General features: G+C 44.2%; 1 protein-coding gene, 1 non-coding gene and 1 gene segment (V, D, J or C); 1 reads left to right on the plus strand and 2 right to left on the minus strand.

Moving 5' to 3' along the window:
• LOC144697342 (uncharacterized) overlaps positions 1 to 26,625 on the plus strand; it is a 427,355-nt gene that overhangs the window by 46,127 nt on the left and 354,603 nt on the right. The window lies entirely within an intron of this gene.
• On the minus strand, positions 8,269 to 8,350 carry trnas-cga (transfer RNA serine (anticodon CGA)). Its single transcript has one exon. It is a non-coding gene; the product is annotated as a tRNA-Ser (tRNA).
• LOC144697611 (Ig heavy chain C region, membrane-bound form-like) lies at positions 15,183 to 20,684 on the minus strand. The segment is given in 5 exon segments: positions 15,183 to 15,596; positions 15,735 to 15,862; positions 18,877 to 19,206; positions 19,879 to 20,187; positions 20,597 to 20,684. Coding segments are annotated over 3 exon segments (258 nt in total).

Consider the following 26,625-nt stretch of genomic DNA (forward strand, 5'->3'; position numbering starts at 1 on the left):
GAGACATCTAAACTCCGTAAGATTGTGGCAATTGTGGATCAAATCCTCAAAGTTTTAAAGCTGGACTATTATCAGGTTGGCGACCTGAGTAAATCCCTTCACACACATGAAGTATCTGAATGGTCTCCCTCAGGCGTGACTGTGCTTCTGTGTCATAAAATGGGATGTACAAGTGAATTGTGTTCCACATTCAGCTGGTCATGATCTTCTCACAGTTTGATTTTACCCATGAGTTTCCAGCCCAGACTAAGATTTCAGAACGTTCTGACAATAGGTTCCACATTCTCAATCATCTCCAGATAGGGAAAAGTAGATGCTGTAAATCTGAACTATGAACAAAACTTGCTGGATTTCTCAGCAGGTTTGGTAGTGTCGATGGGGAGAGAAACGGTTTAAGTTTCAGGTCTGTAACTTAACATCTGAACTGTACCTCGTCAGTGCACAGGCCTGAAACATTAAATCTGCTTCTCAATCCATAGATGTTGTTAGATATGCTGAGTATTTCCAGCATCTTTTTGCTTTTATCTCCAGTTAAAGAAGTTGCTTCTGAATTGCACATTAGATTTATTGGTGACTAGCTTATATTTATTCTTGCCTATCTGCAAGTGGAAACATCTTCCAATTATCTACACTATCAAAGCCTTTCATGATCTTAAAGGCTTCGATCAAGTTATCCCTCACTCTGTTTTCTAGAGATAACTTTTGAAATCTATTCAAACTTTGCTGATAGATTTGACTTTCTGCTTCGGGCATCATTCCACGAAATCTTTTTTTGTCCCTCTCCAGTGCTTCTAGATCCATCTTTTAATTTGGAAATGGAGCTAATCTGAGTAACAAACTCACCATTGCCCCCAAATGTTGGAAGGACCAATATTGCAGTGGAAGAGAAGACAATGGTTTCGAGCTGTTATTCAACATCTCCATTTCTGCCATTTTTCCATTAGCAGATAATAAGATGAGATGAAATTAGCAGATCTAGTGAAAAGATTTGGAAAGTTGGTGTTACTTTTATTTGTGACTCACTCATTTGGGTATTCTCTAAATGTGGCTTGGAGGTTGAGTGACTGGGATATAATCTCCCTGCGTTTTCCTGAGCCTGTGCTTGGTGTATTGGGAAGTTTGGCTGGGTTGTCGTATTTTGCTTCCCTGGGTTGGGCAGGAACCCGCTAATTGAATTTGCAGTTCCCACTTTCTGCTGGCAATGGGTGATTGGAGAGTGTGGTACTGGAATATTGCTGCTTTTCTTGTCTCACTCACAATGGAGCTGCGGAAGAGTGAATCATTGCCATGTTTGTTTGAATCCGATAACTTCACAAATTTCGAATGGGTTAGATGTGGGGACACGGCAGGCCTAATTATAATAAATAATTATAATAAATTAGAATAAATGGACATTGAAGAAAATTATGTGCAGGAACTTACTTGATAACAGCAGAGTTGGAAACATTGGGAGATATTTTCTTGCAGCCTAAGTACCCATTGGCAATCTGGAACTGTGTTACAATGGATGCTGATGGGGAGAAAACAGGGAAGGTTTCACCCGGGATGATTTAGAACTACCAAACTTTCAGTTAGCAGCTAAACGTGCTGGCCAATCGCGCCGGAGAGACTAATGCAAAGTTACAATGCAAATGCCCTTAACCAGGATGTCAGTGAGTTAAAACTTCAGCTTGCCACTGCTGAAGTAATAATTGTTCTCGATCAGTTTTACTCTTCCAGATATTGATGTGCATTAACGACAATCCTTTCAATGCCTCAGATAAGTTAATTTTACTGACAATATCAGAGTCAATGCTTCAGTGTCTTAAAGAAGGGAAAGGTGTCTTGACTGTCTCTGGTCAGTCGGACAGTTCACCCTTCATTCTCCTCTGATTCCGGTTCCCAAAAAGTTTCTAAAGATTCACAAAGCAGGAGACTGGGTTTTCTGCTTTGGTTCCTTCTCCATTTTCCCACCAGCCCTCTAATAGCATTTTCCAAAACCTTGTTGCATCCCTCCAACTTGCATCATACGCAGGGATAAGGAAATTCAGTTTTGTGGAGAGATTATAGAGAACGGGACTTTTCTCCTTAGAGCAAAGAAGATTAAACGGAGATTTCATGGAGCTGTTGAAAATTTGGAATGGGTGGGGGTGGGCGGCTTGTTTGAGCAGAGAGGGAAAAACTGCTTCCACTGACGAGGGTCAGTAACCAGAGGACTGGGATTTAAAATAATTAAAGAAAACCAGATTTGCATTTATATAGCACTTTTCCCGACCATCACGCGCCTCAAAACGCTTTCCAGCCAATGAAGGACTTTTAGAAGTGTCGTTAACGTTGTGATGTAAGAAACACAGCAGCCAATCACCGCTCAGCAAACTCCCGCAAATAACAACGTCAAATTTGAGCAGATAATCTGTTTTGTAATGTTGATTTTAGCATTTACAAGATACCCGAAGGAGTGAAACTTCAACGCATCAATTTCAAATCTGTTCCCTGTGCTCAATTTCAAATGAGTACCGTATCATTTGCATTACCTAGTGACTGGCATTCTTTTATCTATCAGTCATGTTTGCAATAAGGTATTTTATACTTCAGTGTCTCAATTCACATGAAGGCATCGATATCAAATCAAAAGATTAATAATAAACATTGCTTTCACCGAGGTCTTAAAATGAGTGCGGCAAAATCAGAAGTGCTGAAATTTCATGACTGTGCAGAAATAGATGTTCATAATTTCGCTGTGCTTACATATTAGCAGTTCGTTCAGTCAACTAGAGAAGTTGCTGGGTATTTCGATACTCATTAACACAGTTACTCACATGTCAAAGATGCCTCATAGTAATATGTGCTCATAAAGACAGTCAAAGAGGGATCAAGGACAATTAAAATTGCAAACTCCAAGCATGCTGGTGGATCAGCACTGCCCTGTTTGCTAAATACATATTTACATGTGTAAGAACCGTCCCAAGCACAAAATTATTTCAAACTAAATGAAATAAACGAACAATTGAAGCACCTGATCTTGGCAGGGCCATGTTAAACTTCTTAACAAACATTTTCCACTGTAATATCGCACTCTCGATTGAAGGGCTGTGGATAAAAAAATAACAAGATTGTATAAATCAACTCGGATATAAATTGATGTTTGATCAGAAAAAATTACACTTTTGTAAATTCGATATGAAATCAATTGCATAATTGCACCATGTTCATTTGGTAAAGTATATTAGGAACCCAAGTCCAAATCTTCATGTCATTGAGTCAGGGAAACCTTGTGAATTAAGGCAAATTAGGCATGGATTCTACAGAAACTTCTTTTTTATAAGGGAGTTAAACAATTTAATGAAAGGGAGAGATAAAGAAACATTTTATAAACGAGAGAAGAAAATTGTGATTAATTAGTTTGCTCGTTTAAAAAGGCGACAGAGATCGGATGATGGATGAGCCTCTTATGCCATTGTATGGATGCATGGTGCTGTGCCATTTTATGATTACATTGTTATATCAGTCTCGCTGCAGCGTTCCTGAGAATAGCAGCTGAATTCTGTTTCTCCAAAACAGAGACCCAGAGTGCTGCTGCGTTACAGCGCAGTTTAACATTTCAGATAGACTCATTGTAACCAAGCTAGTCACTTGTTTCTGTAGTGTGGTGGTTATCACATTCGCCTAATACATGAAAAGTACCCGATTCTAAACCGAGTAGAAGCATTATTAAAACTTACTCATTTAAAAGTGAAGATGATTTGTATCGGCGAAGGTGACCTCAATCTCATATGTTACAGGCATATTGTATCTGCTCTCACTGACGTTGTAAAATGAATGCAGCAAAATCAGACGTGCTGAAATTTCATGGCACACTTGAGTGGAAATAGATGTTCATAGTTTCACTGCGCTCACATGTTAGCAGTTCCTTCAATCAACAGCATAATTTAATGGGTCTTTCGATGCAGAATAACATAGTTACTCACCATGTCAAAGATGTCTCATTGTAATATATGCTCATAAAGACAGACAAAGAGGGATCAAATATAATTAAAGCATCATTCTCAAACCTGTTCCTTGTAAAATTCTTTGATTTTGATGAAATGCTGACTGTTGTGCTAAATCTCAAATCAGACCCACATCAAGTGCATCACCTGGTGACTGGCATTGTTTTGTTCGCCAGTCACGTTTGTAATTCGATGTTGCTGTATATTTCAGAGAGTCTCAAGTCAAATGAGGGCATCAATATCAAATAAAACATATTAATATTGAATATTGAGTAATGGAAAAAACTACAGAGTAAAGTTTGTTGAATTTCGTCTTCTGAGGAGAAGGCTGTTTCTAATGATTGAGCAGTAAGCATTGCTGCCTGAGACATTTGCTGGACCGAGCCTTCTGCGTTTTGAAATTCAAAACAACTGAGACACCAACAGCTGACTTCCTGTAACAAGAGTCATGACCCCTCAGTCTAACCATTGGAATCCTCCAAACATTCTGGTAGATCAACACTGCCATTTTTCCTAAACAAATATGTATTCTGTAACATTACATTCCCAGAACAAATGTATTTTAAACCAAATGAACGAAACAAACTATGTCAGCATATGATCGTAGCAGGGCTCTGTTTAACTGTAACAATGATTTCCCTCTCTGATATAACACCCTCGATTAGCGGTTTGTGGAGCAAATGTAATTAGATTGTAAAAATCAACTCAGAAACAGTGAGGTGTTTGATCAGAAAAATAAGCACTTTTGTCAATTCGATATGAAATCAACAGAAAAAGTAAATAATGTTCATATGCATAGCTATGTGAGGAACAGAAGTCTAAATATTCATGGCATTGGGTGAGGGGAAAAGTTTTAATTAAGGTAAACTAGGCATGGAATCTGCAGAAACTCCTTTTTCATAAGGGAATTGTGCAATTAATTGTTATTCAGAATAATAACAGGTTTACCAAAAGAGGGAAGGAAACTGAGATTAATTCGTTTGCTCTTTTAAAAAGCTGACAGAGAAAGGATTATGGAAGGGCCCTTTATACCATTGAATAGATACATGGTGCTTTGCCATTTTATGATTACATTGTTATATGAGTCTGTCTGCGGCATTCCTGATAATACCAGCTGAATTCCATTTCACCGAAACAGAGACCTAGAGTGCTGCTGCATGACAGCATGGCTTAACATTCCGGATAGGCCCTGGTCAGTCGGACAATTCACCCTTGATTCTCCCCTGATTCCATTTCCCCAAGAGTTTGTAAATACTCAAAGAACTGGAGACTGGGTTTCCTGTTTTGGTTCCTCCTCCATTTTTCCACCTGCCAACTAACAACATTTTCCAAAATCTCGTCACAATGTTCCGCCTTGCGCCATGTTCAGGGGTAAACACATTCCGTTTTGTGGAGAGAGTATAAAGGCCGGGATCGTTTTCTTTAAAGCAAAGCAAATTAAACTGAGTTTTCATGGTGCTGTTTAAAATTAATGGGCTGAGGAAGGGATCGGCGGCGGGCGGTTTGATAGAGCAGGTAGGGAGAAACTGTTTCCACTCTCGAGGGTCAGTCACCAGAGGACTGGGGTTTATGATAATTAAATAAAGACAGGCTTGCATTTATATAGCACCTTTCCCGACGCGCGGACTCCTCAAATCGCTTTCGAGTCAATGAAGGACATTGTGAAGTGTCGTCATTGTTGTAATGTCGGAAACACGGCAGCCAATCACCGCTCAGCAAACTCCCACAAACAGCAACGTCATAATGAGCGGAGAATGTGTCTTTGTGACGTTGATTGAGGGATAAACATTGACCAGGAAGCGGGGAGAACTCCCCTGCCCTTCTTTCAGATAGGCTCATGGCATCTTTTACATTAGGCGCCTAAATCCCGTTCATGTCTCTTCTTTCCCTGCTGAATAAGAAAGGAGGGATTTCACCATACCTGCACTGAGCCTCCGTTTCCTCGGACATTTTATCGCACCCTGGCAGGTTTTCCTCTTCCTCTGCTGAAGACCGATACAAAGTGATGATGTAGCGTGTCTGCTATTTCCTCTGTTTCAATTACAGTATCGCTTTCGGCTGTCTTTAGGAGCACACATTACTGTTATTCATCTTTGAGACGACGAGTAAGGATGTTAACCTGCAGCAACAAACAGATTCATTTATTTTGCCATCTGAACGAACTGTTAAAATGTCTGTCGAGTGACAGTGGAAAGTGTTTTACAACCTTTACTGCACCGGGTGCAATAAAATGTCACTTATGTTTTATTTGTGGGATGTTCTTTGGTATTTCGAGAAGGCCAATTGTCACGTGGCCGTAAACGCAAGTGCCCTTAAGCGAGCGGATTTTGGTAACATTTTCCCGGGTTTCGAACCGGGAGACTATTTGCGTGTTAGGGCCACGACGCTAGAGAAACACTGCACTGCCGAATCCTCAATGGGCTTGGCTGAAACGGTAACCTGTGCGGCCATGCAGCAGCACTTTGGGTTTTTGTTTTGAAGAAATAGAATTCAGCTGCTATCATTAGGAATGCTGGAGACAGACTGATTTAACAATGTCGCCATAAGATGGTACAGCACATGAGGAGACAATTCGGCCCATCGTGTCTATAGCAGCTTTTTGCAAAGAGCATTCCAATCAGTCTCAATGACTCTTCTTCATACGGACTCGAAACGTTAACTCTGTTTCTTTCTCCACAGCTGCTGACAGATCGGCTGAGTTTTTCCAGCATTTTCTGTTTTTGTTTCAGATTTGCAGCATCCGCAGTATTTTGATTTATTTTGATCCTGGAGTCTCTTTCCCCCGGGATCTACAAAACCCGTCACTTCTCTTCTTTCATTCTCACGCTTCCATTTCCAGTTTGCGCCGGTTCCCCCTTCGGGCTCTTCAACAAATCCATTTGGACGGACAAGTGGCATCTGAAATTTAAGGAAGTGTGAAGTGATTCATTTTGGTCGGAGAGGAGAGGCAACAGGAAATAAAGCGTACAGAATTATGTTGCACACCGAGTGGTTAGGATCCGGAATGTATCAATGCGTTTCAGTTCCACAAGCAGGTGAACGAATTTTTACCATCGCATTCACTTCACGCTTTACAACTACATTCATTTTAGTTTTGTAGCTTCATATTAAAATGGTTCAGAGAGAAAAAGCAGATTGGAAAGATTCCTTTTGTATCGTTTTGAACTGGAAATGTCTGAGATGGAGAATACGAGTTAAAAATGTGACGTGAAAGTGAAGAATTTGCTTTTAGTGATTAATCTGCCGTGCGTTGCATTGTCAGTTTCACAGGAGCCGCAGTGATTAGGTTGGTGGGTTTTGGAAATTGAATTTTGCAATTCACAGCTTTGGTACTATTTCACCACACTGTCGATTTCATGTTCCGGCCAATAGCTACGTTGGTTTTCATTGGCTGAAGAAATAATTTGTGTTCTATCTCAACATGACATTTTGTCGGAGAAACTTCGCCCTCGTGAAAATGGTCCAGAATGAAGAAAATGGCAAAAGCCGAGTGGATATCCCAAGATGCAAGCGCACCAAGCAGCTTCCTTGGTAGTCCAGTGGTTAGGATTCGGCGATCTCACCGCTGCAGCCTGTGTTTGCATCCCGGTCAGAAGCTAGCCGCTTAATCCTCTTGTTAAAACGACTTAATTAAATTCCTGATTGAAAACAGAAAATATATTACAAGCTCTGCCCGAATCAGTGGAGTTGGAACTGAAGCTCCGCATCAGGATTGAAAATGTCACATGTGCAACATGTCAAGAACAATTGTAGATGTTGGGCTGGAAGGTAAGAGAATAAAAGAGAAAGGCTGTGATCGGTTGCAAAGCACTGGCTACAACGATGTTGGTACAAGACAGAATATGGATGGGAATGGGGCTGCTTTTAATGGAGCACTGTGTATAGTTCTGAGAATTCTGAGTATTGATCTTGGAAACAGGGCAGCGCTGATCCACCAGGATGTGAGTTTTGGAATGTGAGTGGACATTCTACCCTCTGTAAACTTGAAGTCATTCAAAATTCTGCTGCCCGTGTCTGAACTCGCAGCAAGTCCCATTCCCCTATCACCCCTGTGCTTTCTGACCTACATTGGCTCCTGGTCAAGTACTATCTTTCGTTTAAAATTTTCCTGCTTGTTTTCAAATCCCTCCATTTCCTTGTCCCTCTCTTTCTCTTTAGTCTCCCAGAACCCCAAAACCTTCTGAGATGTCCACACTCCTTGAGATGTGGTAGATGAACGGAAATAGGAAAACACAGGAGAGTTTATTTTCTACAATTTACCAGTAATTTATTCTGGTTGAAATCGGGAATAATGAGAAAACGTAGTCGGCAAGATTCGAAACTACGTGGGAAAACCCCAATGGATTTCGAATCCATCGCCTTAACCACTCAGCCACGACTACGAGCATGCTTGCGTCATCATATAAAATGATAGGTGGCTACAGCAGAGCAGGAAGACATTCGCCCGGGCATGTTCGTGCCAGCTCTCTGGAAGAGCCAATCAGCTGGTTCCACACAGGCTCCTTTTCCCCCCCACAGAAATTCATATTTGTATTGTCTCTCCTTGTTCTTCCCATCAAAATAAAACACGGAACACTTCACTTCAACTGAAGCTTCCCCGTATGAAGTTTTAATGACACGGCGCGAATACTAGCCCATTGGAAATGTGGGATTCGAGTCCACGCCCACAACGAAAGGGTAGTTTATAACACACCATTTTAGACCGCTCGGCCACGTTAACATAATGGGCGCCCTTTACCTTACCTGGTATTTCCATTGAAATATAGACAGAAGGAAAAGAGCAGGAAGCAGCCTTCAGGCGCCTCGAACCTGCTCCACCACTTGCTTAGATCATGGTGGATCCCCAGCCTCGACACCAATTTTCTACCCCATCGCGCTAACCCTTTATTTCTGCAGCATCGAAAAATCTATCCATCTTAACCTTCAATGTACTCACCGACTGACGATCTGCAGATGTCTGGGATACAGTACTCCAAAGATTCACAACCCTTTGAATGAAGAAATGTCTCCTCATCTCAGTCCTAAATGGCTGACACATTATCCGCAGAAGGTGAGCCCAGTTCTCGGCGCTCCAGCCAGGGGGAAAACAGCCTCTCACCATGAACACTCTCAAACTGTCTCAGAATTTTACACTTTGCAAAGAGGTAAAGGAGACCGAGACAGAGAGACTGTGAGGGCGAAAGCAGATATACGGAGACAAAGAGAGACAGATAGAGACAGAGAGTTAGCTCGACACTGCAAGGAACAGATACACTTCACCATTGATAGCTTAGATTGAAAGACGGAAAAGAAGCAGAGAATAAAAGACTTACGTTTAAACAGAGCCTTTCACGAACTCAGGGCAACAGAAAGTGCTGTACAGCCGATGGAATGCTTTTGAAGTGTAGTCAGTATTGTAATTTAATGACAGAGACAGTTCGACAAAAATGCTGATCCAGCAAATGACAAAATGTGATCTTAAGAACTACACCTCAATGTAAACATTTCTTTCTATGTTTCTAAACTTTTCATTATTTGTTTGATCAGATTCAGCAGGTAGAATCCTTGACAAAACAGGGACAAAGCATTCCATTTCCATAAGGCCAGCGTTCAGCCTTCCCTTTTCTAGAGTAAAGAGCTTCAGACTGTTCAGCCTTTCCAGGTGATTATAACATTTGGGATTGAACTTTCATTTTCCTGTTCCTTCTGAGGTATGACCGCAGTAGAAACAGTTCCTATGGTCTGAGGGATTTCAGTTCGGACTATTTGTATTTACAAATTCATTCTCTCGGTGTGTCCATTGCCTTAACTCCTCGACCACAAGGACTCGGTTTCTGTCTGTTTTAATGTTGCTCAGTGTAAATGTCAACCATCCCCCACTTTGTAACATACGGGCACTTAGGCGCTGAGCAGTCTCCATTCAAAAACAAATAGAGCCGGAATTCCCCTCTTGCATGTTTTAAAGCTGCTCTTTTTTGTTTGTACGATTTTAATATGAAGCTACTCAACTAATATAAATAAAGTTTTGATTGGTAAAAGTGGGGAACTGAAGCGCATTGACACACACACAGGAACACACACATACATATAAGACCGAGAATGGCAGATACCCAAGGATAGGCAAACACTCAGAAAACAAAGATATCACAAATTGGCTAAGTTTTGTTTTCACAAATCCGACAGCAAATTCCTTAAATGCTTGTAGATGAATGGCAATAGGAAAAAACCAAAGTGTTTGGCTGTGTTTTTTATTCCATTGAACAGATAATCAATCCTGTATCTGTGGACACCTGGTTAAAATCAGGAATGAGGAGAAGTGTAGTTGGCAGGATGGGACCCTGGGTGGGGACAATCCATCACCTTAATTACTCCGCTTTCACCTGCAGAAATAGGGGTCATATAAAATCACAGATTGATTACAGAAGAGGAGGAGATCATTCGGCCCGTCATGTTCCTGTTGGTTATTTGGAAGAGCAACTCAACTCGCCTCACAATGCCGGCCTTTTCCCAGCCGTCCTGTAATTTATATTCACATTTTCTCTCCTCGGGATTCCGACCAATCGGAAACACAGCTCACTTTCCTGCTATAAATTTTAGCAGCCTCCAATCCGCCGGAAGCGATTTGCACGAAGTCCCCAACATGATCGTCTGGCAGTGGTGGGATTCGAAAACACTTCCCGTTAGAGACTGGAATTTAAGTCCAGCGACTTAGACCGCTCGGCTACACTACCACGGTCCATGCAGCTAGTCATCGTCGTGACCGGTATCGGCACTGAATGAGAACATAAGCAATCAGACCAGGAGTCTGCCAAAAGGCCCCTCGAGCCTGCTCAGCTACTTCATAAGATCACGGAGGATCCTGGGCCTCAACACCAATTTCTCAGCCGATCCCTATAGCCCTTGATTCCTTTGCTGTACCTCGTCTTTGTGGCATAAGTGGTGAGTGCGTTCCGACATTAACAGAAAAGTTGGTGGTTTGACATCATCCTGCAATGACATAAGTCTCTTCCTCACCCTCCTCCCTTCCTACTTCCATTGCCGTCACAGTTCCGGATTGTGCGCTTTGATCTGATGAAAATATTCCCCAAACTTTGTCAGCCATCTGTTGTCCAGTATGTTCTCACACAAACAGGCGTTTAAATAGTAATTTCAAACACAATGAGAATAAAAATAGTTCAACTGCGTACATACATCCAATTCATGAGAAATATAGGATTCAACGCTGCGAATAGAAATTCATTCTCTGAATATATTAAGAGAACTGGAGCACACCATTGCACTGTGTGAAGTTCCATTTAATTTGTGGAAGTTACACAACTGGTATCAAGATAACTGGTATTAAAATAATCTCAGAATCAATATAAGGAAACGGTACAAAAAGGGAAACAGTTACAATAATAATGCAATCAACACAATAAAAACATATTAATCATAGGTAAATGAGCTTGTGGCGCAGATTGAAATTGGCAGGTATGATGTGGTGGGCATCACGGAGACATGGCTGCAAGGGGGATTAGGACTGGGAGCTAAATATCCAAGGATATACATGCTATCGAAAAGATAGGCAGGTTGGCAGAGGGGGTGGGGTTGCTTTGTTAGTAAGAAATGAAATTAAATCGATAGCAAGAAATGACGTAGGGTCAGATGATCTAGAATCTGTGTGGGTAGAGTTGAGGAACTGCAAAGGTAAAAAACCCATAATGGGAGTTATGTACAGGCCTCCGAATAGTAGTCAGGATGTGTGGCACAAGATACACCAGGAGATAGAAGAGGCGTGTAAGAAAGGCAAGGTTACAGTGATCATGGGGGATTTCAATATGTAGGTAGACTGGGAAAATCAAGTTGGTAGTGGACCCCAAGAAAAGGAATTTGTGGAATGTCTACGAGATGGCTTCTTGGAGTAGCTTGTGGTGGAGCCCACTAGGGAACAGGCAATTCTAGATTTAGTGATGTGTAATGAGGTAGGTTTGATAAGGGAGCTTAAGGTGAAGGAACCCTTAGGAGGAAGTGACCATAAAATGATAGAATGTACCCTGCAATTTGAGAGGAAAAAGCTGGAATCAGATGTAATGGTATTACAGTTGAATAAAGGCAACTACAGAGGCACGAGGGATGAGCTGGCCAGAATTGACTGGGAGATGAGCCTAGCAGGAAAGACAGTAGAGGAGCAATGGCAGGAGTTTCATGGAGTAATTTGGGAGACACAGCAAAAATTCATCCCTAGGAAGAAGAAACATACTAAAGGGAGGGCGAGGCAACTATGGCTGACAAGGGAAGTCAGGGAAAGCATAAAAGCTAAAGAGAAGCATACAATGCGGCGAAGAGCAGTGGGAAGCCAGGGGATTGGGAAGCCTACAAAGACCAACAGAGGACAACTAAAAAAGAAATAAGGAGGGAGAAGATTAAATATGAGGGTAAACTAGCCAGTAATATAAAAGAAGATTGCAAGAGGTTTTTTTTAGAAATATAAAGGGTAAGAGAGGGGAAAAAGTGAACATTGGGCCGCTGGAAAATGACGCTGGAGAAGGAGTAGTGGGGAACAAAGAAATGGCGGAGGAACTGAATAGGTACTTTGCATCAGTCTTCATGGTGGAAGACACGAGTAACAACCCCAAAGTTTAAGAGAGTCGGGGGGCAGAGGTGAGTATGGTGGCCATTACCAAGAAGGTGCTAGGAAAACTGAAAGGTCTGAAGGTGGATAAATCACCTGGACCAGATGGATTACACCCCAGAGTTCTGAAGGAGATAGCTGAAGAGATAGTGGAGGCGTTAGTAGTGATCTTTCAGGAATCACTGGAGTCAGGGAGGGTCCCAGAGAACTGGAAAATCGCTAATGTAACCCCCCCGGTTTAAGAAGGGAGTGTGGCAAAAGACGGGAAATTACAGGCGGATTAGCCTGACCTCGGTCGTTGGTAAGATTTTAGAGTCCATTATTAAGGATGAGATTTCAGAATACTTGGAAGTGCATGATAAAAAAGGGCAATGTCAGCAGGGGAGGTCATGCCTGACAAATCTGTTAGAATTCTTTGAGGAGGTAACGAGTAGGTTAGACAAAGGAGAGCCAATGGATGTTATCTACTTGGACTGCTCAGTAAGATAAGAGCCCATGGTGTTAGAGGAAAGGTACTAGCATGGATAGAAGATTGGCTGCCTGGCAGGAGGCAGAGAGTGGGGATAAGGGGGTCCTTCTCAGGATGGCGGCCGCTGACTAGTGGAGTTCCACAAGGGTCAGTGTTGGGACCACAACTTTTCACTTTATACATTAATGATCTAGATGAAGGAACTGAGGGCATCCTGGCTAAGTTTGCAGATGATATAAAGATAGGTGGAGGGACAGGGAGTATTGAGGAGGCGGGGAGGCTGCAGAAGGATTTGGAAAGGTTAGGAGAATGGGCAAAGAAGTGGCAGATGGAATACAACGTGGGGATGTGTGAGGTCATGCACTTTGGTAGGAAGAATAGAGGCATGGACTATTTTCTAAATGGGGAGAGAATTCAGAAATCTGGAGTGCAAAGGGGCTAGGGCGTCCTGGAACAGGGAGAGAGGATCCCTGGGGTGATGTCCCGTGAGTTCAGGAGGATGGTATCAGAAGGGAATGGAGCAGGGAGAGAGGGTCCCTGGGGTGATGGTCAGTGAGTTCAGGAGGATGATATCAGGGGGAATGGAGCAGGGAGAGAGGATCCCTGGGGTGATGGTCAGCGAGTTCAGGAGGATGGTATCAGAGGGAATGTAGCAGGGGGAGAGAATCCCTGGGGTGATGGTCAGTGAGTTCAGGAGGATGGTATCAGAGGGAATGGAGCAGTGAGAGAGGATCGCTGGGGTGATGTTCAGTGAGTTCAGAGAGATGGTATCATAGGGAATGGAGCAGGGAGAGAGGATCCCTGGGGTGATGGTCAGTGAGTTCATGAGGATGGTATCAGAAGGGAATGGAGCAGGGGGGAGAGGATCCCTGGGGTGATGTTCAGTGAGTTCAGAGAGATGGTATCATAGGGAATGGAGCAGGGAGAGAGGATCCCTGGGGTGATGGTCAGTGAGTTCATGAGGATGGTATCAGAAGGGAATGGAGCAGGGGGGAGAGGATCCCTGGGGTGATGTTCTGTGAGTTCAGTAGTTTGTTGCATCAGGCAGGCCGCATGGCCTGGGAATTTCCACGATTATGCTCTCTGGTGTTCCTATTAAACCCCAAACTGTGGTAATAACTTGCAGGATTACTGCTTGAAAATGTGTCTTTGTCAGATCAGCCCCAGCCTCTAGGAAACATCCCTGGGTTTGTACCAAATGTTCCATGTACGGTATATATGTATTTTTTGTTATTCATTTATACGATGTGTGAGTGGCTGTCTGGGCCAGCATTTATTGCCCATCCCTAATTGCCTTGAGAAGGTGGTTTGTGACGTCTCTGCCTTGTGAGTGTTTAATTGGACAAGGTACAGAGAGTCCAGGCGAATGTTCTGGGGGCTTGGGTTCAAATCCCAACATGGCAGCTGCTGGAATGTGAATTCAATTCATAAAATCTGGAATTGAAAACTGGACTCAGTAATGGTGACCATGACAACTATCACCGATTGTCGTAAAAACCCAACTGCTTCACTACTGTCCTTTAATGAAGGGAATCTGCCCTCCTTACCCGGCCTGGCTGACATGTGATTCCAGGTCCACAGCAATGTGACTTAACTGCTCTCTGAAATGGCCTCAGAAGCCGGGATGTTGGGCCGGCCTTGCCAGCGACACTCACATTTCATTAAAGGATAAATGGAAAAAAACTTTTATTCTCTATCTAACCCCTGCTGCACAGACCCTGGGAGTGTTTGATGGGACAGTGTAAAGGAAGCTTTCTTTCTCCATGTACTGCCCTGCATCGGCCGCTGATGAAGCAGAGTCCTGCTGTTTACAATAAGCTGACATATGACTGTGACATACCAGAATATGACTGAAATCACCAAGACTCCCCTCGCTCTGGAGTTTGCCATAATAAGGCAGAGGGAAAGTTGTATTAATACCAATCAGCCGCTGGGTGGCTTTCACTGACAGTACTGCTGAAAAATACCTGTCTGGGAAAGTGGTGGTGGGGGGTGGGTGGGGGGTGGGTGTGGGGGGGGAACACACCGTATAATAGGGAAAGTGGAGTGGTATCGATGGGCCTTGGAGAAAGGATTTCGTCAACACCATATTTCGTTTCACATTAATGATTTATTAACAATTTCAGAGAACATTTTACAGAACAGGTTATTTTAAAGTTAACTGAAATGAATATGAGCGTCACATTCAGAACAGAACACATTCCATCTGAGCTGCCAACTGTATGTACAACTGTAACAGCCACCAGAAAGAGAAAACAGGAGCTCAACATAAAGGGAAGGGAATAATTGTGAATGAGGAATGAAAAAAGTTACTTATTTACACAGGGAATTCAAACTACAGGGAAATTATAAGCTACAATTGCAACACAGCCAAAGTTATCTCGAACATTTCAAGCAGGAAACCAGAAATACCGTCCATGATTGTCTCAGTTACAAATTTGGAAACATAAACTGAAGGTGTTTTCTTTTTAGAGCCACCAGAAGGTTATATTTTAAATTCGGAATACAGAGATCTCAATAAAGAGCTGAGGAAAATCTACAGTGTCCAAGTTTCAACCGATCACTTGGTCTGTAAAAGAGGATGACATAATGAAGCAGATGTTTAAGATCTGGGACATTTATGTTGAAGTTTTAATCAATGAAGCATTGAGAGATTTTTCAAACTGCTCCTGTCAGTTTGAGGTGTGAGAGGATTGAATCTTCTCACCTTCACCAGAGTTACGGCAGTGCTGTAGCACATGCTCAGGAAGAACAGGATGATGAATGTGGAAGCGGTTGTCCAGATATTGCCGTTATCATCCTCAGAGTCTTCAATCCAGATGCGGTCTGTGGAATCTACGGGGATATAGCGCCCGAAATATAATTAGATTGCTTATTAATCCATCATTTTTTTTATGTTCTCCTTTCTCTTTCTCAAGGTATTAATGTATTCTCTTATTTAATGTTCAATGTATATCTACTGTCAAGTTCGTGACACTCAAAGAAATCTCTGTAACTATCTTCACAGCTGTTCTTCCTTTACATTCCTCGTACTGTTCGTGTCAGAAAATATGGCAACTTTTCTCCAATATCAGTTCATTTTCGAACAATTTCGTACGATCTATTATTGGCGGATATTATGATGGGTATCGAGGGAGGTTCACTGAGATACTTATTTGGAAACAGTGAACATTGCTTTTTAAAAGCTTGGATGTGAGTTTCCATCTTGTTTGTTTATTTGTTTGGTGCGTCGTTAAATTAAATCAGTTTCTCAGTAAGAACATTGTTTCAGCGTACTTCGGGTCATTTTATAATGGGGAGAATTGCCGGAGGATATGTCCGTTATAAAAGAACGGTTGAATTATACTTTCTTCAACGGCTTTGAGTTTTTATTTGTGCTTTAGCTTTTGTGTATGTCTGCATGAGTATCTCGTGCTTTGCATCACGGTTTGTTTGTGTGTCCATATGCGTGTATGAGTGTTAATGTGTATGTTCAAGCGCCAATGACTTGTGCATTTGTATGCCCGCGCCTGCATGTATACTTTGTTTTCTGTCAATGTGTATGTAAGAGTGTGTTATTGTGTGTATGTATTGATGTATTTGTTTATTTGTGAATTCCTGTGTTAATGTGTGTTTATGCGTTCCTGTCTGCTAATATGCGTGTTAATGTGTCCTTTTGGCTCCACGTGTGTGTCAGTATCTGAATGTTTGTGTCTTCATGAGTGTGTCTCTGTGTGTGTGTGTTAATGTGCAGTATGTTGATGGATATTTACAACTATGTATTGATGTGTGTTTATGTCCCCATATGTGCTAATATTCGTGTTTTCGTGTGTATGAGTATGTTAATATTTGTGTCAACATGTGCGCCTGTGAATGTATTACTGTCTGTTTATCTATGTGTTTGTGTGTAATCCATTACTATGTGTCTATCTGTGTCCATGCAAGTGTGCTAATGTGTATGATAGTGTGTGTCTTTATGTCTATATTTCTGTCATCATTAATGTGTGCTAATACACATGTCAACCGTTGCATTTATATTTCGTGTACTTGTGTGAGCCTGCTTGCCTGGTTTTATTTGATTGCATTTGTGTCTGTTTGTGTATGTGCACATGTGTTTGTGTGTGAATTTATACATGTGTGCATATGTACGTATGTGTTTGTGCATTTGCATGTATGTATATGTGTGTGCATATTTGTATATGTGTTTATGTATATATGTGTGCCTGTGTGTGTGTTTGTGTGTCTGTGCATTTGTGTGTTGTGTGTGTTTGCGTGTTTGTGTGTCTGTGCATTTGTGTGTTGTGTGTGTGTTTGTGTGTCTGTGCATTTGTGTGTGTGTGGTTGTGTGTTTGTGTGTGTGTGTGTGGTTGTGTGTTTGTGTGTTTTGTCAGTTGTATATGGTTTTGTCAGTTGTGTGTATTTTCACTCTTGTTCCATGTTTCACTGGATATCAATAACCAGTCTGATCATGAAGGTATGAATTATGGAGAATATTCACAACTTTCTGTGTATATTTTCTGTGAAATGTAAGGTGACATCAGGTGAACGAATGCAAAAATTCAACGATGTGCCTCCTAAAATTCTGGGAGGAACCATGAAATAGTCAGGGAGGATTCAATCACCAGTTTAGATTTGGATCATAAGAAATCAATGTTAGAATGAGGATGATAGGATCAAGAGTATTAAAACTTTAAAAATTATGTTGCATAAATACAAATTTTACATTTTTAGTATGACGGAAGTTAGGGCCTGCGGACAGTAAGCTAGAAGCCGACTTGTACTGTTGGGAACTGAGTCCTTACAGTGGAACCCCGTTCTGTTCCAAACTCTTGGCTCGGGGAATGGGAAACCTGTGAGGTAGTATTTTCATTTTGTCTGGTCGGCTAAGCAATTTCCCTTTCTGTAAGGTACACTGGCTTAACTAATGATGTTCCTCATCTTCATGTTGGGCAAGTGAGGGTAGAATGGGTTAATTTCCCTTTCAGCTCTTGCTGTTGGGGAAGTGGGGGAACAGCGGCTTAACTAATTACCCTCCCCCTCCCTCTGTTAGGGAAGTGGGGGTACAGCCGGTTAACTAATTACCCGCCCCCTCCATCTGTTGGGGAAGTGGGGGTACAGCGGGTTAACTAATTACCCTCCCCCTCCCTCTGTTGGGGAAGTGGGGGTACAGCGGGTTAACTAATTACCCTCCCCATTCCACCGTTGGGGAAGTGGGGGTACAGTGGGTTAACAATTTCCCTCCCCCCCGCTCTCTGTTGGGGAAGTGGGGGTACAGTGTGTTAACAATTTCCCCCCTCCCCCTCCCTCTGTTGGGGAAGTGAGGGTACAGTGGGTTAACAATTTCCCTTTCCCCGCTTTCTGATGAGGGATTGTTGGGACATGTTTCTGTGTGACCCTCACTTCAGTTCCCAGTGGGTGTGGTGCAGCAGTTTAAAGCTGACATCCATTTTAAAGGGATGGACAATAAGAGAAGCAGGAACACTGACATCTAAATGTGCTGTGTATGTTTGCTGGAAATGGGAAATTGTCAGATTTCTCCTCAGCGGGAGGAGAGTTGGTGAAGTTATTTTGCAGAATCCTGTAATGAATGAGCTTAACTCTGTCTCTAACCCAGGGTGTATCTGAGCTGGGAGCACTGGGTGTACAAGACTTGGGCCTGAGCGCTGTAAATATCTGATTTTAACTGAACAGGTCTAACATTAGCAAAAGTGGAAAACAACATTAATTAAACGCTTGTGTTTTTAAATCACTTTTGGAGGAAAAGGCTTTATTTTTTTTATTGAAGTTTGAAATGTAACCGAGAGATTCTCATTGACATGAATTAACGGTGTCCATCAGTGCAAGGGAAATGTTCACTAAACTTGGTTTACCGCTGGATTTATCAACTGTTCTGTTGATGATCTTCAAGGGGATCGCTTCATGTCCCACCACACAGGAGTAAGAAGCGCCGCTGGCCCACTCCTCCGCTGCAATGGATAACAGGCTGTACATGAAAAAGGAGCTATTGCCGTTCTCCGCCACCACCTCGGTGTTCTTGTAGTTCCCGGGATTCACTGGTTTGTCATTGACGGTCCACTTGACGAAGATCTCTCGGGGGGAGAAACCTCTCACAAAGCAGCTCAGGGAGATGAATCTCTGAGCGGAGACATCTTCTGCCGAGGGCAGGAGGACAGACACGGACGGTTCCCGCGGATTTTTAACTGCAGAAAATGTACAATAAATGTCAATAAACTTCGGAGACAATGAAACCTCTGATTAGATATGAGAGAAATGTGTTTTGTGTTGAATATTAAACGTTTTTATTATCTACCTCTTGGAAATATATCGCTGTTGCTTCACTGTTGCTGAGTCAAAATCCTGGAACTCCCTCCCTAACAGCACTGTCGGTGTACATGCACCACATGGACTACAGCGGTTCAGGAAGGCAGCACACCGCCACCTTCTGAAGGGCAACTAGGGATGGGCAATAAACGCTGGCACATCCCATGAATTAATAAATAAAACACTTTGGATCTGTCCGGTTTCCCAGCTCGGAGCAGAGGTGGACACAGTCCTTTTTCCCCAAGAACCTGTGGGGTTGGACTAGAAAGTTTCTCAAAGTTTACAGCACAGAAACAGGCCATTCGGCCCAACTGGTCTGTGTTGGTGTTTAAGCTCCACAGCAGGCTACTCCCACATTACTTCATCTAAACGCAATAGCACAGCCTTCAATTCATTGTTCATTCATCTACTTATCAATTTCCCCCTTGAAGTCTACAGGCCCAGAGCATTTATTTAGTGGAATTACCAATCGGAGTGGACCTTAATACACTGAATACTAAATATTCACCCTCACACAATGATTCACTTATTGCTTCAATCTCACCGCTCACCTGGTTCCTTGTGGATGGAACTTCTTAAAGGAGTCGGCAGATCCTGATTGCTCACCACGCAGTAGAACTCAGCCCCACTCAGCCAGGCTTATGTCGAGATGTTTACGTTGCTGACCACGCTGTTGTGATCCTCTCCCGGTTGGACGGCAATCTCTGATTTCAAAGGCTTCTTTTCTTGGGTCCAGGACACGAGGACTCCATAAGGGGCATGAAAAACGATGCAGGTTAATGTCACCGTCGCCTCCAGTAAAACCTGTTCTATTGGCGGTGACAGTAGAGTAATTGTGGGATCACTGCATTGGGAATGTTCTGTGAAACAGAAATGAAAATCAACCAAAGTTTCACGTTCAGAATCAGGACAGCAGTATTCAGTCTTCACTCTCTAAAGGAGAATATATCACCTTCGACACATCAACCTCTAACTATCGTCTTTAATCTTCTTTACACAATGCAAAACCAGCTTGGTCTGTGTAAATTGTTCTCATAATTTAAGTCCTTCAGCCCCGGTAACATTCTAATGAATCTGCGTTGCCCCAGTCCCAATACAAATACATCATTCCTGGGCCTTGGAATGCAGGACTGAAAGCTGTTTTATAAATAAGGTGGATGCACTTTCCAGCACTCTATCCCGAAGCTGTTACCAACTTTAATAAATTACAGATTTGATTAACATCGGAGTGCAGAATGCTCTATTGATTCCTCCGTTTTTATTTCTTACCCTCACACTTGGTGGCGTTTCGACTTTGGGTGACCCCTAGATGAGTGACCTGACAGGTATAGGCCGCGTCGGTGAACCACTCCCCAGCAGAGACTTTCAGCCGACTGATCGCCGAGAAGTTCCCGTTTATTTCAAAGGCGGGAGAGGTGACAATTCCTGAATCCATGGGTTGTCCATTCTTCAGCCACTTCACGGTCATTGAACTTGGACGGAAATCGATGATTGAACAGACGGCGGTTGCAAATTTGTTGGTTGTGATTTCTTCCCGGGTACTCACGGTGAGGAGAACAGTTGGAGGGAAGACAGGTCCAGCACCTTCAAAAAACACAGGTTAGACATTTCTTGCAGAACAAATTGATAACAAATACAATGAGTTCGTATATTTTAACAGGCATTTTCCGTTAATAGGCACTAACCTGGATTTTCCAGGGATCAGAACTTTGCAGAGTACGATAAATGCGTTATAACCAAGGCCCTATACAGGTTAATCACAGCCTTTCTGTTTCTCACAGGTTCCCCAACACTTACATTGCATTCCAATGCTCTTGTCTGAGCCGCTGTATTGAACCTCACACTTGATTTTGCTGCATCCCCCCTCTGACTCGGTGATGGTTAGCTGGCTGCTCAGGGTGTAGGTTCCCTTCTGGTTTCTCACTGACGGGTAAGTCTTAAATCCAGTGGTGATCGGCTGCCCATCTTTCTTCCAAGTTAGGCTGGTGATTTCTGGGGAGTAGTCTGTCGCCAAACAGCCGTAGGTGACGGAGCCGTCGGTGTTGTGTTGCTGACAGGGGGAGACCAGGCTGTAGAGAGTGGGCGAAGACGGTGTTGCTGGGAAAGAATGGCCGATTGAACAAGTTAGACTCTGATTTGTGATCATTAAGTAACCAAACAACTCAAAATTTGACTATAACTATAAACATATCCTAATATATTCCAACTAAAACCCAAATCCACATTTGTTCATTTATTATTTCCATCATTTGGTGACCCTTACCTGTCGGTTCCCTCTTTAGAAACCCACACCTCTTTTTCCGCCTCTATCCCATTACTAAAAGAGAACATTCTGATGTCATCTGAATGACGTACCTTTCATTGGGTTAAAATGGATGAGCAGAAGATTTTCCCAATTATTTCGGCCACCAGTTATTTCTCAATCAACAGCACTTGGTGTTAGAGAAGTTCTCCCGTTATTTATATCATTGCAGTTTGGAAATTGGCTCTGTTCAAATTGACTGATGCCCCCTCCCCTCTCCACGTCCCCTCAAAAACAAAGAATAGCAACGACCCTTCGAAAGTACCTTTGTAACGGTAACTATATAATGACCATAGAACTCTAAATTGAATACCGGTTACAGTAATTACGACATTTTCCAATCGTATGTACATATGAACATGCGGATTAGGAGCAGGAGTAGGCCACTCGGCCTTTCGAGCCTCCTCCATCATTCAATACGATCATGGCTGATCTGATTGTGGCATTAACTCCACATTCCCGCCTATTCTCCGCTTCTATCCCAGCTGCCCCTCCAATCACAGCCCCTCCTACCCCGTTAGCTGCTGATAGGCTGACCAGTGGGCCTATCAGCAGTAGAAGTGGGGGACAAACAGGTTGTAATTGGAGGGTCAGCGAACACCCGCTTGAGAAAGGCGCAGGGAGCCGGGGGGAAGCGCACAGAGACATTGTCTCCCTTCTATCCCAGGCACTGAGTGTCTTTCCCCGGGAATGGAAAGGATTTCAGGAGGGGGAGAGACAATGAGGGAGAGAGAGAGAGAGGGAGAGATAGAGAGAGTGGGGTCCAGGGCATCTGGGGCCTGGGCTCGCAATTGCTTTCGCCCAGCTCTCCCCGCTAAAGCCCGGCTCTCTGCACTTTCATCCGCCTCTTTGCCCTTCACCACTCACCGGATCTCTGCCCTTTCCCCCCCCACCTCTCTGCTCTTCCCCCCTCCTCTCTGCCTCTCCGCCCTTTCCCCGACGGCCCTCTGCCCTTTCTCCCGCCTGTCTGCCCGTCCCACCCCCCCGCCCCCCTGCCCTGTCCCCCCTCCGCCTCCCTGCCCTTCTGCTCCCCGCCTCTCTGCCCTTCCACCTCGCCTCTCTGCCCTTTCCCCCCCTGCCCCCCGTCCTCTCTTCCCTATCCCCCCTCCTGCCTCTCTGCCCTCTCCCCCCCTCTCTCTGCCCTTTCTCCCACAGCTCTCTGTCATTTTTCCCTCAGCTCTCTGCCCTTACTCCAGAGGTCTCTGTGCTTTCGTCCGGCTCTTTGACCTTTCCCCCTACTCTTTGCCCTTCCACCCCCCGCCTCCCTGCCCTTTCCCCGGCTCTATGCGCTTTCCCCCCGCCTCTCTGCCCTTTAACCCCGCCTTTCTGCCTTCCCACCGACGCTCGACCTCCCTCGGCCATGCTCCACTTTCCGACAGATCTAGGCCTCAGTCCTCGCTTCCAGGACTGCATTCCCCGCATAGTTCTCGCCCTCCCACACACCGATTTAGGAAAAGTGATCGTGTGAGTGAGTGTGTGCATGATTGACAGAGTGAAGGTAGCTGAGTAACAGAATGAGGGTGGGTGGCTGAGTGTGTGAGGTTGCGTGGGTGAATGAAGGAATAAGTGAGGGTGGGTGGTGAGTGAGCGTGGGTGGGTGTCTGAATGTGGGTGAGTGAGGGTGGATGAGTGAGTGAGGGTGGGTGATTGAATGAGGGTATATGAGTGGGTGAGTGAGGGTTGGTGGTTATGTGAGGTTGGGTATGTGAGTGAGCGTGAGTGGGTGTGTGAGGGTGCGTGGATGGATGAGTTATTGAGTGTGAGTGAACGTAGGTGAGTGAGGATGGGCGGGTGAGTGAATTTGAGTGAGGGTAAGTGAGGGTGGATGAGTGAGGATGGCGGAGTGAGAGTGGGTGAATGAGTGTGAATGAGGCTGGGTGTGTAAGGGTGAGTGAGTGAGGGTCCGTGAGTGAGGGTGAATGAGCAACTGGTGGTGAATAAATGAGCGTGAATGAAGGTGGGTGAGTGAGTGAGGATAAGTGAGGGTGGGTGAGTGAGTGAGGGTGGGTGAGGGTGCGTGAGTGAGGGTGCGTGAATGAGGGTGCCCGAGTGAGGGTGAGTGAGTGAGGGTGGGTGGTGAGTGAGGGTGAGTGAGTGAGGGTGGGTGAGGGAGTGAGGGTGAGTGATTGTGGGTTGTGAGGGTGCCCAAGTGCAGGACGCTCATCAAGGCGATGTTTCTCTGGATGATTTTCCGCTCCGGCTCAGCTTTCCGTTGCTTGTTGCCCACAGCCGAGCTGGGGGCTCCTCCATTCGGCTCCACCACCTCCACCTCCTCCTCTTCCTCTCCATCGATCCTGTCCTGATTCTCTATATTGATCAGCTTTCAGTAACACCGGCTGTGTTAAGTCAGGCAGCAGTGTAGATCTCTGGCCAGCTGCTTTAATGCCGATGCCTTTCTTTGAGAAACCCATGTCAGTGCACAAATAGGCAGACTGAGGGGGCTGGAGGGGAAGGTTACAGCAAAACCAGGATGGGCCGTGCAGGCATTTTGCACCAAGTGTGCACCAGTATTGGGGATCCAGGCGGCCGTGGTCTCCGTCACATCCTTCCCTTTTTCTTGTTTCTTTGTGGTTGGTTCAACACATGGAAATTCTCCACATTTTTAGTGATGTCACCTGTGTAATTTAATTTTACACAACAGGTCCTCAGAAATGGAACAATGAACATGCACGCAGCTTAACGGATTTTATTCTGCAAGTAATATTTTCAGCCCACTGCTGTGTGTGAGAATGTGTGTATGTGTGTGCGTGAGAGAGAGTGTGCATGCATTTACACAGAAACATAGAAACTCGGAGCACAGAATCACACAGAATCACACAGTGCAGAAGAGGCCCTTCGGCCCATCGAGTCTGCACCGACACGTGAGAAACACCTGACCTACTTACCTAATCTCATTGACCAGCACTTGGCCCATAGCCTTGAATGTTATGACGTTCCAAGTGCTCATCCGGTACTTTTTAAAGGATGTGAGGCAACCCGCCTCCACCACCCTCTAAGGCAGTGCATTCCAGACTGTCATCACCCTCTGGGTAAAAAAGGTTTTCCTCACACCCCCCGAATCCTCCTGCCTCTCACCTTGAACGTATGTCCCCTTGTGACTGACCCATCAACTAAGGGGAACTGTTGCTCCCTATCCACCCTGTCCATGCCCCTCATAATTTTGTACACCTCGATCAGGTCGACCCTCAATCTTCTCTGCTCCAACGAAAACAACCCAAGTCTATCCAACCTCTCTTCATAACTTAAATGTTTCATCCCAGGCAACATCCTGGTGAATCTCCTCTGCATCCTCTCCAGTGCAATCACATCCTTCCTATGATGTGGCGACCAGAACTGCACACAGTTCTCCTGCTGTGGCCTCACTAAGATTTTATACAAATCCAACATGACCTCCCTACTTTTGTAATCTATGCCTCGATTGATAAAGGCCAGTGTCCTATATGCCTCTTTCACCACCCCACTAACATGCCCTTCTGTCTGCAGAGATCTATGGACACACACGCCAAGGTCCCTTTGTTCCTCAGAACTTCCTAGTGCCATGCCGTTCATTGAATACTTCCTTGTCAGATTACTCCTTCCAAAGTGTATCACCTCACACCTTTCAGGGTTAAATTCCATCTGCCACTTATCTGCCCATTTGACTATCCTGTCTATATCTTCCTGCAGCCCAAGACACTCAACCTCACTGTTAACCACCCGGCCAATCTTTGTGTCATCTGCAAACTTACTAATACTTACTAATCCCACCCCCCACATACTCATCTATGTCATTTATATAAATGACAAATAATAGGGGACCCAGCACAGGTCCCTGTGGTACGCCACTGGACACTGGTTTCTAGTCACTAAAGCATCCTTCTGTCATCACTCTCTGCCTCCTACAGGTAAGCCAATTTTGAATCCACCTTATCAAATTACCCTGTATCCCATGTGCCTTTCCCTTCTTTATAAGTCTCCCATGTGGGACCTTGTCAAATGCTTTGCTGAAATCCATATAAACTACATCAACTGCACTGCCCTCATCTACACACCTGGTCGCCTCCTCAAAAAATTCGATCAAATTTGTCAGGCATGACATCTCCTCTGACAAAGTCATGCTGACTATCCCTGATCAAACCTTGCCTCTCCAAGTGGAGATGGATTCTCTCCTTCAGAATTTTCTCCAATCGTTTCCCTACCACTGACGTGAGACTTACTGGCCTGTAGTTCTCTGGCTTATCTCTACAACCCTTCTTAATTAGCGGGAGTAAGCCATTCGACCCTTCGAGCCTGCTCCGCCATTCATTATGATCATGGCTGACCATCCAACTCAATAGCCTGATCCCGCTTTCTCCCCAGACACTTTGATCCATTTCGACCCAAGAGCTATATCTGACTCCTTCCTGAAAAAATACAATGTTTTGGTCTCAACTACTTTCTGTGGTAACGAATTCCACAGGCTCACCACCCTCTGGGTGAAGAAAGTTCTCCTCATCTCAGTCCTAAATGGCCTACCCCATATCCTCAGAATGTGAGCCCTGGTTCTGGACTCCCCCACCATTGGGAACATCCTTCCTGCAGCTACCCTGCCTAGTCCTGTTAGAATTTTATAGGTTTGCCTGTGCGTGTGCGTGTGTGTGTGTGTGTGTGTGTGTGTGTGAGAGAGAGAGAGAGAGAGAGAGAGAGTAAGTGTGCGTGAGAGAGAGAGTGTGTGTGTCAGAGAGTGTGTGTGAGACAGGGAGAGAGAGAGAGTGTGTGTGTGTGCGTGTGTGGGAGAGAGGGCGACTGTGTGTGTGTGAGAGAGAGAGAGAGGGAGAGTGTTTGTATGGGTGTGAGTGAAAAGTAGTATAAGTGTGTGAGAAAGAGTGTGTGAGAGAGAGAACGTGTTTGTGTGGGGAGAGAAAGAGTGAGAGAGAGAGTGTGCCATGGTGTGTGTGAGAGGGAGAGGGAGTGTGTGTGTGTGTGAGAGAGAGAGAGAGAGAATGAGAGAGAGTGCATGTGTGAGAGAAACAGAGTA

This window comes from Cetorhinus maximus, chromosome 23 (genome assembly GCF_964194155.1).
Source record: "Cetorhinus maximus chromosome 23, sCetMax3.hap1.1, whole genome shotgun sequence".
Lineage (NCBI taxonomy): Eukaryota > Metazoa > Chordata > Chondrichthyes > Lamniformes > Cetorhinidae > Cetorhinus > Cetorhinus maximus.